This window comes from Oxyura jamaicensis, chromosome 6 (genome assembly GCF_011077185.1).
Source record: "Oxyura jamaicensis isolate SHBP4307 breed ruddy duck chromosome 6, BPBGC_Ojam_1.0, whole genome shotgun sequence".
NCBI classification, from domain to species: domain Eukaryota; kingdom Metazoa; phylum Chordata; class Aves; order Anseriformes; family Anatidae; genus Oxyura; species Oxyura jamaicensis.
The window spans coordinates 18,041,462-18,054,635 of record NC_048898.1 but is presented as its reverse complement, the minus strand read 5'-3'; the positions used below and the strand labels follow the sequence as shown (position 1 = coordinate 18,054,635).

Here is a 13,174-nt window from a genome sequence, read left to right as displayed (position 1 = left end):
CGGTGCTCAGCAGAGCTGGAGCGCGGCTCGGTGTTCGGTGCCTACCTCTTGCAGCTGTTCTGCTGCCTGTATCTCAGGGAATGCGAATCCTTGAGCAAATTCAAAAGGGGAGGCTGTCTGGGAGGATGCTGTGAGGAAAGGATCAGAATTTGGATATGTGTGGGGGAAAAGATCCTGGTTTTTGTTTTTTAAACTGCCTGCCCATTGCCAGGTGGTCAGTCATCGCTGTTCTGGGCTTAAACGGCTGTCTCAGTTTCCTTTGTTCTGTGATTGCCACAGAGCCCTTCGTGGCACATCTCACACCACACACAAAAAGCCCTTTTGCTTTGCAAATCAGCGCGTGCTCCACCGGTTTTTCTAGGCCAGGAAACTATTAACAGCAAGAAAAACCACTTCCTTGGCTTGCAGGCAGCTTCCAGTTTGCTCCATTCCCCAGATTAGCAAGGATTTATAAGGCGCACGTTCTGTGTTTAAATCGGTTCTGCAGAAACCACCACGTGCCATTGTCCTGCCCTTATCTCTGAATTGCACAGGCAGGCAATCCCAGCTGCTCAGCACAGACTGGCAGCTCTGGCTTGCAAGCGTGGAAACAGCACCGGCACAACAGCTGAGGTGTTGTCTCTGCAGCAAAGCCAAAGGCAGTGTCCATGGAGATGGAGAAGCTGCAGGCCGCTGGTGATGCAGCTGCTGTGTTGGACAGGATCAGCTCCAACGAAGCTGTTTGTGTGGCCTCATGAGGTTGTGTCTGGCTCTGGGGCATGAAATGAGGGGTGAGGGGAACATTTCAACTCACTAAAGTAAGTGCAGAGCTAAAAAGAAAATTGGAATAGAAAGGTGAAAGTGTTGTAGAATATCCTCAAATGACAGATGTAATAGAACAGCTTGAGTGTGCCTGGTGTTCTGGTCAGTACTGCCTGGGATGTTCCACGGCAATGTTAGTGGCTCCTAAAGATCTTGTTTCAAGTGGGAGAGTCAGATTCATATTCCCAAGTCCTAACTCCTGTTCCAAAACTGCTTCTGGGATCAATCCAAAATCAAACTGGGTCTCTTTCTATATCAAGACTATAAATTCCCAGGAACTTGAGGAAAGCAGATGATCTTGCAACTTCTGCGTCTCAAACCCTGACTTGTCTTATGATTCCCTTGGTCCCTCTCAATGCCTCAGCACAAATATGTGAAATTCATTTTGAGCTCCTCCTGCCGGGTCTTACAGCCTGTGATCTCCCTTTGCTTACTGCTGGGACAGCAGGCACAACAACTCCAAGTTCCCACACTGGAAATGCCTATTTTTTATTTCAGCTTTGAAGTTTTATCAGCCTGCTTTGTGGGTGCTGCAGCATATGAGTAGGAATTGTGTGCAAAACTGCTCAATTAAATTAATCATTTTGACCCAGAATCTTGGAGGTTTTAAACATTCCTTGTTCTCTTCTGAGCTAGATGCTAAAAGAGATTTGTGTTTTGTCTTTCAGGTGGAGCAGGCGACCGGGAAAAGATGCCTGTCAATCATGAAGCTTTCCTGCTTATGGCTAATTCCCAGAATGAAATGGAAGATTGGGTGAAAGCCATCCGACGGGTTATATGGGCTCCATTTGGTGGAGGTATTGCAAATAGCTCACATGCACATAAATTAAAACATTTGCCTCAAGGTAAAACATATTCTTGTGATACTAGGATATGTGTAACACTGTAAAATCACTGAGATACCTAGATAAGCTCTTGATTATATGAAGTGTTTTATGGCATGGAGATTTCTTTTTTTTTCTTTTTGCCAGGGGATGGAAGGTAATGAAAGGGGAGGTCACATCCAAACTGTATAACTGACTCACAGTCAAAAATGGGTGGTAATAACAAACATTACACGATTGCCAGTGCCAAGTTTCTTAAAGCTGATTACTGTGTATTCTGTGGATCTTTCTTATCCTTATGGACGTAAAGGATTTTGTCCAGTTACCTCAACTTTCCACTTCAAGGGCAGATGCCCAAATTAAACCTCTACAAAGCCAGAGGCAGCAAAACATTTTAATTGGTTAATGTAGGGCCTGGATGAGAAGGCAAAGCTTCCACTGGCTTCAGTGAAGATGTAACCTAAGGAAGAGCAACAGGGTCAGGCTGAGAGAACACCTGTAAGAGTACAGCTGTTCACAATCCTTTTATTTAAAATGAACAAAAAAGCCAGATTCCCCATTTTGATACTGTACTATGATCTTCAAGATCTTGAGTCACATTCTTAACTCGGGATTAGATAGGAGGTGTTTTTGCAGTCTGACACAGACCAAGGGTTCACAGATGTTTTCTGCTGGGTTCACTGCTGGTAGCAACTCCTGGCTTGGTACTGAATAATCCAAATGCTTCAGTGCTACTGATGGAGTTCATGCAGGTGGCAATATCACATGCAGATAGTGATATCGTCCTCTTTTGAGAGGTACAGATAAAAAGTGCTGAACGAGTGTTAGGTAATACAATTATTTTGCCATAATGAAGTTACTGTTTTTCCTGGATCTAGGGGAAAAAAGTGACCTTGGTGCAATTGAGAGAGGCTGAAACATCACAAGGTCGCTAAGAACACCCAGTATTTGTTAGTAACTTTTATCTTTGTTTTTTTCCTTCTTTAAGTGGCTATTGTGATTTGACTGTCTGTGTAGCAGCAGCATTTGGTTTGTCTGGAAAAGATACAATCTCTAGTGATGATGTCATTTTTTCCTAGGCCCTCCGTAGCAGAAAGGGTGTACATACAAAAGGCAGCTTATACCTAATTCTGAGAGGTCCCATGAAATTTTGTTGTGCCGTGGGCAGAACAAGCTCTTTTCATTAGCAGAAACTGATTTACCCTGAATTCTCCTCAAACATGAGTTCAAGCTTGTTTTGCTTTCCTTCTAAAGTCCAGTCCACAGCAAAGGGTCTTCACACTGAGCTCAGTGCAGATCCCTGTGGTCTGAGAATCCAAGCTGGTGTTTCTGTGGCCATTTATAATGGACCTTACAGCATGTATTTGATAGCATTTCCATGTGAATCAAACAAATGCTGTGAGGAAAAAGGACACAATCAGTCATGGCAGATAGTATATATTCCACAAAATACTCCTTCTTTAGGGTTTAAGGCATGATGTTTTCAGCGCCGCTGGTATCCGTGAAAATTCTGCTTCTTTTTTTTTTTTTTTTTTTTTTTTTTGTCAGCATTTGTGTTTTGTCAGCTTCTTGGAATAGTTCCAGAACAAGCATTGTATTTAAAGTATTAAAATAATAAATAATTAGCAATTCTAAGATCTTAAAAACAAAGTAAAAAATAATGAGAATGACATAAAAACAGAGATCGGTTTATTTTTCTTCTTTGATTCTTTATGGGTACAGTTTTGTCCCAGTTATCTGCTCTTTTTCTCTACTTCTATGCTTTTCTTCAATGGTGAAGTGTAAAATTTTGATTTCCCTTTAAATGAGGGCGGATGGTCTTACATTTGGGTCCAGTAACTGGAGAGCTTTAACAACTGTGTGAAATATCAGAAACTGGAGAATGTTGAAATCACGAGGTTGTGGGGAGCAGGGTGACACAGGAATACGGCAGCTGCTCTTTTGTGCTGTTTTCAGATGCTGCAGGTTTGATTTGGTTCCTGTTGATGTCAGCGTAAAGGCTGCTGCTGATGTTGGTGAGAGCTGGCTTAAGCTGTCCTGTAGAAGAGAAAGCACAGCTGGAAAGAACTGCAGTCGTGTGTTGAGGTTTTTCCTCTATTTGTGGATCAAAACTACTCAAGAATGTGGGCACCTCCTGGGCGGTCAGCCTGGCCTAAGCTATCTGCCCTGCTACTCAAATGCACCAGTCTAAAGCTAGCTTGGCTATGTCTGCTCTGCTCTGTAGTCAGTGCTGCATGAGCAGATTCTTATCCTATGGTTTCATCACTCCTCTGAGCTGACTGTGTGCTAGCTGCTGTCAGCAGTGGTCTTTTCCCACCTTGCAGCCATGTGTTCCCACCACGGTTCGTTCTGCTAGTGCTGCTGGTTATACAGCTGTGCAGAAGGCAATGACCTGGGAGAACAAAAGGTGGGGGTGAATTCATTTTGGGATGAGTTGGCTCCCTTGCCCAGCTAAGCAGGCAGCTGCGGGAACAGCAGTTCCAGCACAATGAGGGCAATGGGGAAAGATGGTAGGGTGGAGGAGGGCATGCTTGTTCCTTCTGGCTGCAGCCCACACTTAAATTGGCTTAAACCATGGAACTGTATCCTCAGTCTCTCTTCACTTCACAAAGTATTTATAGGAATGTCAATAACAAGGAAATAGTTAAAACATCAAAACTGTTGTTTCCAAAAGGATTTAGTCAGTTTGGGGAAATGATTAAAACTATTCCTCCTCTATCAGAGTAGAGCAGGGCAGCTTCTGAGAGTGAAATCCCGGCTTAGCTCAAATGTGGGAGGACTGTAAACATAGCTGTCTCTGTTTTAATTGAATAATTTGAACTCTGCATTGCTATCACTGCTAATTTGAGAGCCAAGTCTTATCTATCGACACTTTTTAATATATGACGCTAAAGGAATGGGGGTGAGGAATTATAAAACAGGCTTCATTATTAATATGTAAATATCCAGCCTGGAGAGGGTTGATATGGTGTAAAAATAAATCATGCCAAGATAAAAGGGGAGTCTTAGCCACACTTTAATCTTCGCTGACGTATTGAAGAAACTTATAAATCAAAAAGGCTGAGGGTATCTTCTTACGTGTTCATGCGGGCACATGAACTATGTTTAAAGGTGAATAGCAAAGGCTTTTTAAAACAAAACAGAAAACTCTGCAAAGCTGCTGAGGATCCCGAATCATTTATAGGAGGCACATTCAGGCCATATGGAATGTGTGCTTTGAAATACACTTCAAATGTGGCCTTCAAATAAAATCCTAGAGTTCCTGACTTTTTTGAAGAGCTGTCTTGTTTATGGAGAAAATAATTTTGAGCCAGTTTTCCTAAGTTTCAGACTTCTGAATTCTTGAATCTAGTCCACCTCATTCAGAGTTGAGGATTTTGTAAAAGTGAGATCTGAGAGTAAGCTGTATGTTTTGAGTTTGTCTTTATGAATAGGGTTTGTTACAAAGGCTTGAAAGAAGTGCATTTGGGAGCACATTCGGACAGAGGGTGCTTGAAACTGTTTCCTCCGATCCTTCTTAGCTCCACAAGGAACAGATTTTGCTCTGAGTTTACACTGCCGAAAGTTTATCTGGACAGTCACTTTGTGCCCTACAGCTGTGTTGTTCTCTGGCTGTTTTCTAATGTGGAAGCCTTGTGGCAGTGCCATAGTGCTTCCTGGACACAAGCTTGGGTGGGAGTGAACCTGCCAACATCCTCTGAAATTGGATGTGCGGAAAATACTGGGAGCAGTAACATGGAGAAGAGGGTCTTTCCTTGCTCTGTAAATCTGTAGTGGGGCCGTACCTCTAGCCTGAAGAAAAACAGCTACTTTAAGGAGGTCCTTTGTCATCTGTTTACCTCTTAGCTTTCATGCCTTCTTCATTATTGTCTTTCATAAGATTTAAAACATTACATGTCTGGGACTGCATTTGGGGCCACAGGGTACAAAAGATGAGTTTTCGGTGCCTGAGCTGAAAGCCATGAGGTGCAACATTCTCTCCTGTAGCTCAGCAGATGACCGGCATGGCATGGGACAGAATCATTTTGTGTTAATCTTGTGCTGTGTTTGTGTTTGTTTCCTTCTGTTTACTTATCCTTTCTTGCCATGAGCAGTTCCTTGCTCCTCTGCCAGAAATGCATGTCACGGCCCCTTTCTCCATTCCTTTATCCTAATTCCTCCTCCTCCTTATCCCAAGCTTTCATCAGTTCCTTGTGCTGGAGAAGAGGTAAAGCAGTTGGAAGGGCTGTGCTTCCCTTAGGCAAACAAGGAGAGCTTTACCTGTGACAATGTAATTATTCTGAAAGAGTTCCATGAACAGTTTCTCTTCTGAGGAGGAATAATTCTGAGAAATAACTTTTTAACTGGAGGGCTCTGAAGAAGTGTCTACTGGGGACTCTACTGTCATTAATTCCAGTCCACTCCTCCAGATAGGTAAAGCTTGATATGTGAATTCTTTCTTTTCTGCCAGAGAAATAGTGCAGAGGATGTTCTTGCAGGCAATCAGGGCCCTATGCAGACCATATCTTGTACTAGGGGAGAGCTGAGAACCAGAGGAGGAGACTCTGAGGTGTAATTTAATACACATCTCTAAGTCATTATGGGTAATAGAGGGATAGCCCTACATAGGCCTAATTAGAGATCCTGTTTTACATGAGCAAATGTCTTTCAGATACCATCTGTATGAAAGCAAAATGACTGTTTTGAAGGGTCAGATGTTGTTATTAGATGCATGTCCGCAAGGATGCTAGACTCTGTCGGAGCTAGGATATTACACTAAGACTTGGGAGTGTGGGGTTTAATGTCTCTACCTGTACGATGGGGATTTTCCAGTAAGACCATCATGAGAATAGAACTAAATTAGCGAATTTAAGATGCTAAGATACCAAAGAATTGAAAAACACGGAGGTGAGTTCTGTTGTCTGCCCAGTGTGAAGACTGAGAACAAGTTCCCTATCTTATTAGAGGGCTCCACCAAAGTGGCAGCCTTGAGACAGATTCTTGCCTGGGCTTTGAGGAGCCCCTTCACTTGGTGGCAGGGTGCAGGCTCCCACAGGTGTGTGGGGAGTGGCACTGGGTGTTTGTTGTGCCTGATATGTGCTGTTATCTCTGCACAGAGACAGCTGGCGCCTGATGCAGCTTATCAGTGTTTGCTCTTCAGTGTTGTCTCATGCTGGGAGATGGGCCCAACCAAGGGGAGAGGAAGAGAAGGATGATGGGGGTTACAAGTTCAGATGTCTGGACAAGGGGATGCATGAATCATCTGTGAGGAGGTGCTGGGTAGCTTGACCCCAGGCAGAGGTGTTACAGACAGGGGTTACACTTGTGGATATAGAAACTGAGACACAGAGCAGAGTTGGGAGTGTGTCTTGCTGTGTGAACTGCTCGTAACAGAGAAGTTTTTAAAATACGAATTCTAACATCTGTTTCAGAGATCTGATTAAGTTATTTTTTCTGACTTACCTCATCAGGTGTATCTGGGGCTTTTATTGCTGCTTTATGCCCAATGTGTTCTATCACCATTACACGACCTTGAGGTAGGGAAAGGCTGTTGCCCTCATTTTTTGTAAAGGAGGAATTTGAGATATTGAGCAATGAAATAACTTGCCTGAGGTCGCGCTGTCTGTAGAAGAGCCATTCTGAAGGCATCATTCAGCAAGGCAGATAGTAGAATCACAGCCCTGGACCTCAAGGGAGCAGACTCTTTGCCTTTTCAGGGATGTGCTTGGAAGAGTCCCATGGGATATGGTTCTGGAAAAAAGAGCAGAGCTGTTTGATTTTCAAGGATTATATCCTTCAAGCTCAGTGATGTGCAAGAAATCAAGCAAAGGCAGTACAATGCCTGCATGTATGAACAATAAGCTCCTAACAAAGCTCAAACTTAAAAGGGAAGCATAGAAGCATAGAGAAAATTAGAACAGGGACAGGTGACATAAGGAATATAGAGAAACTATCTGAACGTGAAGGAATGGACTTAGTAAAGCTAAAGCCCACATGGTGAGGGATATGTCTCGCAACAAGAAAGGTTTCTTCAGTTACATCAGCAGCAAAATGAAGACAAGGAAAAATGTGGGCCCATTACTGGAAGAGATGGGAAACCTGGTGACAAAGGACATGAAAAATGCTAAGTTACTCAGATACCTTCTTCACCTCAGGCTTTACTGGTAAGATTTGTCATCAACAGCTCCTGGCCAGCGGGGTAGTCTGGAACAAGGAAGCTTTATCCTCAGTAGTGAATGTTTGGGTTAGGGAACAGTTAAAGAAAATTGGTGTGTATGAGTCAGTAGGACCTGATGAGATGCATCCATGAGTGCTGAGGGAACTGGCTGATGTGTAAGGCCACTCAATAATCTTTCAAAGGACACAGTGAGGAATAACCTCAGGCACCAGCACGCTCTGGGTTGACTGGCTGGAAAGCAGCTTTGCAGAAAAGCACCTGGGATGGTGATGGGCAACAAGTTGAACACGAGCCAGCAATGCACCCTTGTGGCAGATAAAGCCAACAGGTTCTTGGGCTGCATTACGATGCGTGTTACCAGCAGACTGAGGGAAGGGATCCTTCCCCTCTGCTCAGGGAAGAATTTTCAATTGGAATTGGTCTTATACTCTGGAGGCTGTGTAACTGATGAAGATGTAAAATCCATCCAACTTCAAGGCCTTCCCTCAGGAGAAAAAAAAAAAAAAAAAGAGACTTTGAAAAGGCTTTGAAAAGGATCATGGTGAAGAGATGATTTCAGGTAGGTACGATGGATAAAATTACAAATGTAAGGAGGATTTGAACAGGGCACAGTCACAGGGTTTAAACAAAGTAAATATGTTTTTCACGCAGGGCACAAATTATGAAACTCATTGTTACAAGATGTGGAAACAAAAATAATAAATGGGTTCAAAATAGCATTAGATGAGTTCATAGGAGATAAGTCCACCTGGGCTATCAAACAAAGACATCCGAATGTAGTCATTAACTTCACACATACCTTGTATTGCTGAGAGCACTCCTGCTTTTGGCAAAATATGGTGATACCTGTGCTTTCTTCTTCAGTAGCCGACTGTTGTCCCCTTCAACTAGTAAGTGCCAAGAAGAGATCATAGTGGCTGTGCATTTGTTACATTGTGGTGGCTGCTGCTTGCAGCATGTGGTCTGGCCAGTGCCTCCTGGTGCACTAGTGTTTTCTCAGTGAGGTTGTTCCTGTAATCATCAGATTCGTGCTTCATGTTTGAAAGCTGACAGGCTTAAAACGCTGATGGTTCTCGCTGCACGTCGTGGCAGCGTATGATTAATGGGACAAACATGTTCCTGTGGTGTTTCTCAGCTTGCAGGCAAGTATTTTAATTTCTCTGTATTATTCCTTTGATGAATGTTATGAGAATCTGTACTTACTGAAGGGGAAGGGTAATCTGCTCCTTGCTAGTTGCAGTTTTAACCATTTAGGAGCCAAGAACAAAGAAATTCACCCTATGTTCTCCCATTTCCTTTCTAAAGGTTACTCTTCTGCCCTCCACAGTGTTCTTCTGTATCATCAGCTAATCAGCCTTGCAATTTCCCCTTCCTACCTTCTGAGTTGCAGCTTGGGGAAAAGAATATTAAGCCCTTGGCCTCTGCTTGAAGTGTTCCTGAAAGGTTGGCAGATTTACTGAAATGTTCTATGGATTGGAGCTAAGTGCCATCCCCTCCCCAAGCACAGACAGTCAAGTTCAGCTGTGGCTAGAGCTTGGACCATGACCTTATGCTTGAGTGGTAAAGGTAAAACTTCTGCTTTATATTAACTGAGAATTTTAGTTGGATAGATAAAGGTAAATGTGTGGGAATTGACTAACAGATTTCATCACTGATTTAGTTGGAGGAAGCAACAAGGTGACTCCATATACAATTTACCTGGTAGTGAGTCTTACAGTTGCAGGTTACAGGCTGACAGAGGTGTTTATGGTGAAGTCTGATTTGGATAACCATGCCCATGCCATTAGCTGATCAGTATTGATCCTGTCATCATCTCAATGTCTGATTGTGTTTAGGATATCAGCTTCTCAGGCTTGGGATACAGAAAGGCCTGAGGACATAAGGTTGCTCAGTGTGCTGAATGGATTAGAGGGGCTGGTGTTCTAAATTTCAGTGGTGAGCCGAGATCACCAGCCCTGCCAGGTTCCAAGATGGTCGAAAGTCTGGGTGGCTCATTTCGTTCTGTACCAGATGCGAGGATCAGTGGCAGGTTGCAGGCTCGGGGATCCTTGCATTTAGACCCACAGCAGGAGTTTCAGTCCTTCTCTAGCGATGAGACTCTGGTGGCAGTAATTATATTATATCATAACTATTTTGGACTTACTGACACTCAGAATTTTTGTAAAACTTTTCCGTGCAGTCAGGAAATAACTACACAGCACACTTGGAAGAGAAGTTCTGCCAGTCAGATCCTTCCTACAGACAGTTTCTTTCAGGTCTGTGGAAGGTATCTGTTACACGTAGGCAGGCATGTGCGAGAGTCAGTGAGTAAAAAGCTCTGTAAAAGATGTTCTTATGTTGTGGGAAGAAAGAAGTTTTCCAGGGCACGTTTGCCCAGATCACTGCTTGCTAAAAGGCATTTTTTCTAGCTCTTGATGTTTTGTTCTCTAAATCCTTCTTGCCTTTGTTTAGAGAGAAATAGACCAATAAACACAAGGGTTTGGCTCTGGGTTCAGAATGCTGTGGTTAAGTGATGTTTAGGTCTGTTTATCATCTTTTCTCTGTGAGCAAACAGTTATAATCTCAGTTTAGAGTATAAACCGGGCAGAGTCCGCTGCAGGGTAATTTACAGCGCTGCACAGTTGGTTCCTTTCCCGATATTTTAGAGGGATGGGAGAACACCATGCACAGGTTAGATTGAATTTGTTGTGAGACAGGGATGAACGTTTGAGAAGTTTGCTAACTTCTCAACCCAGGATGAACTGCTTTATCAGTCAACGAGCAGAGGCCTGTTTATTTTCAAAAGATTTAATTTTACCAGTAAATGTTGAGACCCCAGCCCAGAGCAGGGGAGAGAAGGGATGTGAAGGAGTCATTTTATTCACAGGAAGATCTGTCCAAAGTGTCTGGAGAGGGAAAAAGCTGGAAGGGAAATTTTCTGTACAAGGGGCATCCTTACTGCTGGAGGCTTTCGTGCTGGCTTCAGCCCTGTGACTGATCACCTGTAGATGTTTCACTGCCAGCTTTCAACAGGTACAGGGAGGTGCTCACGTGCCAGTGTTTGCCTGGGCAAGGGAACAAGTCTGCGTAAGGCTCAACTTACCTGAAAATCAAGGAACTTGAGCTCTGATTTGAACTTCACTACTTGGTCCTTTCTGTTCAAATGGGCAAAACAATTTCCTAGATCTGAGCTCCCTCAGATCCGCCTGAGTATATGTATATATTAGCTAATACTCCATGTAAGCCAATGTTTAAAAATACTCACAGCCTATGGGCACTTGCTAGAGCTGCGCAAGACAGCAAGATTGTTCACAACCAGAGAAGGGGGAAGAAATATTTTCTGAGTTCATGCAGGTTTGCCATTCCCATCTGTTGCAACCAGAGTCAGGACTGAATTTGACCTGAGTTAGATGCCAAGCCTGAGATATGCCTAGATTTCAGGTTGTCTGAGCTGTAGTGAACTTCCCAGCCAGTCTCCAGGCTTGTAGTGACATGCAGAGGCAGAATACTTGCTCTCTGTTCCCATACCTGCAGCAGAATGACTGTGGTGGTGCTGGCTTGTGAGAGCACTGCTAGCACTTTCTCCACATGATGACACCAGGGCAGAAAATGTCTACAGCTCCCAAGCAGGAAGTTTGTGTGACATCTACTTGCTAAACAGTCTTACAAACCCAAATTCTTCTTTTGGAAAGTAAAAGCAGGCCAGCAGTAACCTTCCCTACAGTTAAACAGCCTCATACCAAGGGGGAAAGAAGGAGTTCTGTCTCCGTAACCCCTTTTCTTCCTGGCACATGTGTATACGGAGATCTCCAGGTGACAGTTGTGATGGCAGTTTAGCAGTTTATTTGCAGTGTGGCCATTTCTCTGGATTTTATTGCTGTTCTTGCAAAGTCGGGTGTATTTCTGCAGCCTGTGGCCCCTGCAATCCGGTGATTATGTGAGAATCTTGGATTTCATTTTTTACGAAATGTAACAGAGTAAGCAGGATCCAAGTCGACTAGAAATTCACAACACTGAAGATAAATTATAGAAATGTTTATATGTATCTATTAATATGTAGAGTGAGAGTGATTTTTATTCCAGTCTCATCATATTCTGTAGTCTAAGCAGGGCTATGTAAGGGATTGAGAATGTTTGATGTCAGGAGGTAAAGTGATAACGGTGGTGTGTAGCTATATTATGCCATGTCACATTCTTCTCACAGGACACACCTATAGCTGCAGAGTGACCATCTGCAGGGAACTGTACCGAAGCAGCTGCCCTTTCCTGCTTTGGTTGTGATGCTCACATGAGCAAGCATGTGTTCCTTCGGCCTTTTTCTCTCACCAAGGCTCTTTCTTTGGAGAAGAGTTTACATCATCTTCATCATATCTCATACAACTCAGGGTATTCTTATATGCCATGCTGATGTCTAATCATGCTTTGAATCATGCTGTGCCCTTGGCTTCAGAGGAGCTGTGAATTTCACAGGTTAATTACACTTCAGGTACAACAGTATCCGTGTTAAACAAGCTGACTTCCCGTTTCATTGGATGCCTTCTTTGTTCTTGAGTTTTGAGAGATGGAAAACAGAAATGGAGAAGTGAATGGAAGAATAAAAGTCTGCATTTACTATCTCCTGGGCTCCCATCCCAAACTTTGAGTCCCAGGCTCCATAATGTTATTAGCAGACGTGACACACTTTGAGGCATCATTCCAGGGACTAGTGCCAAAAATCCGGATGGTGTCTCAGCCATTCAACAGGGGATTGGTCCTGCTCACTGGTTAGCAGTGCAGGCAGGCTCTCCCTAACCCGCAGCCTGCTGTGCTCACCACAGGAAGAGAGGACAATAAAAGTGTGAAGAATACCCAGGATCTCATTTTTACCTTTTATTTAAGGATCTCCATTGCTTACCAAATGTTCTTTAGTGAGTTATAGGTATTGTCTAGTGCTTTGTCTGGGCTTCTGGTATCAAGTTGTGAAATACCTTGTTATTCAGGTTATACCTTGAATACCTAAGGAATACCATACTACCTTGCTATTCAAGAACTGAGGCTTTTGATCCTGGTACTGCCTTTACCTGAAGTGAGACAGTCAAGATTGAGAGACAGAGTTTGATAGCAAGTTTCCCAAGTTGCATGACAACACTGTCCCAGTGACTGGAATCTCAGCACTTGACCACTGGGTCAGTATCCCCTCTGTGGTGTGTTTAAGCTCAGTCACAGTGTAGTTAAGCAAGCGGTAAGCCAGTAAGTTCAGATGAGTGTGGTCTCTACAATGGCCATCGATGTGATATTTTAATAGTAGAAGCGAATGAGCAGCTGCAAAGAGCAATACATGTGTGTATACACTTATTTATTTTCTGCAGAGGTAGATGTAGCTAGCCAAACTCCATAAAATTCCCCAGAAGGTAGGTGCAAAGGTTCTGGGCGG

General features: G+C 43.4%; 1 protein-coding gene across 13 annotated transcripts in view; it reads left to right on the top strand.

The window, feature by feature from the left end:
- The window catches only part of ARHGAP22 (Rho GTPase activating protein 22), a 147,695-nt gene that overhangs the window by 103,121 nt on the left and 31,400 nt on the right, over positions 1-13,174 (top strand). For 10 of the 13 annotated variants that reach the window (XR_004751959.1, XM_035330260.1, XM_035330262.1 and 7 more), the window contains one exon: positions 1,470-1,646. Coding sequence is in view for 12 of the 13 variants with exons in the window: in XM_035330260.1 (XP_035186151.1) it covers positions 1,470-1,646 (177 nt within the window). In the remaining variant the exon portion in view is untranslated. Of the gene's footprint in view, positions 1-1,325; positions 1,354-1,469; positions 1,647-13,174 lie in introns of those variants that run through there. The other 3 variants (XM_035330269.1, XM_035330263.1, XM_035330271.1) reach the window with 2 other exon arrangements.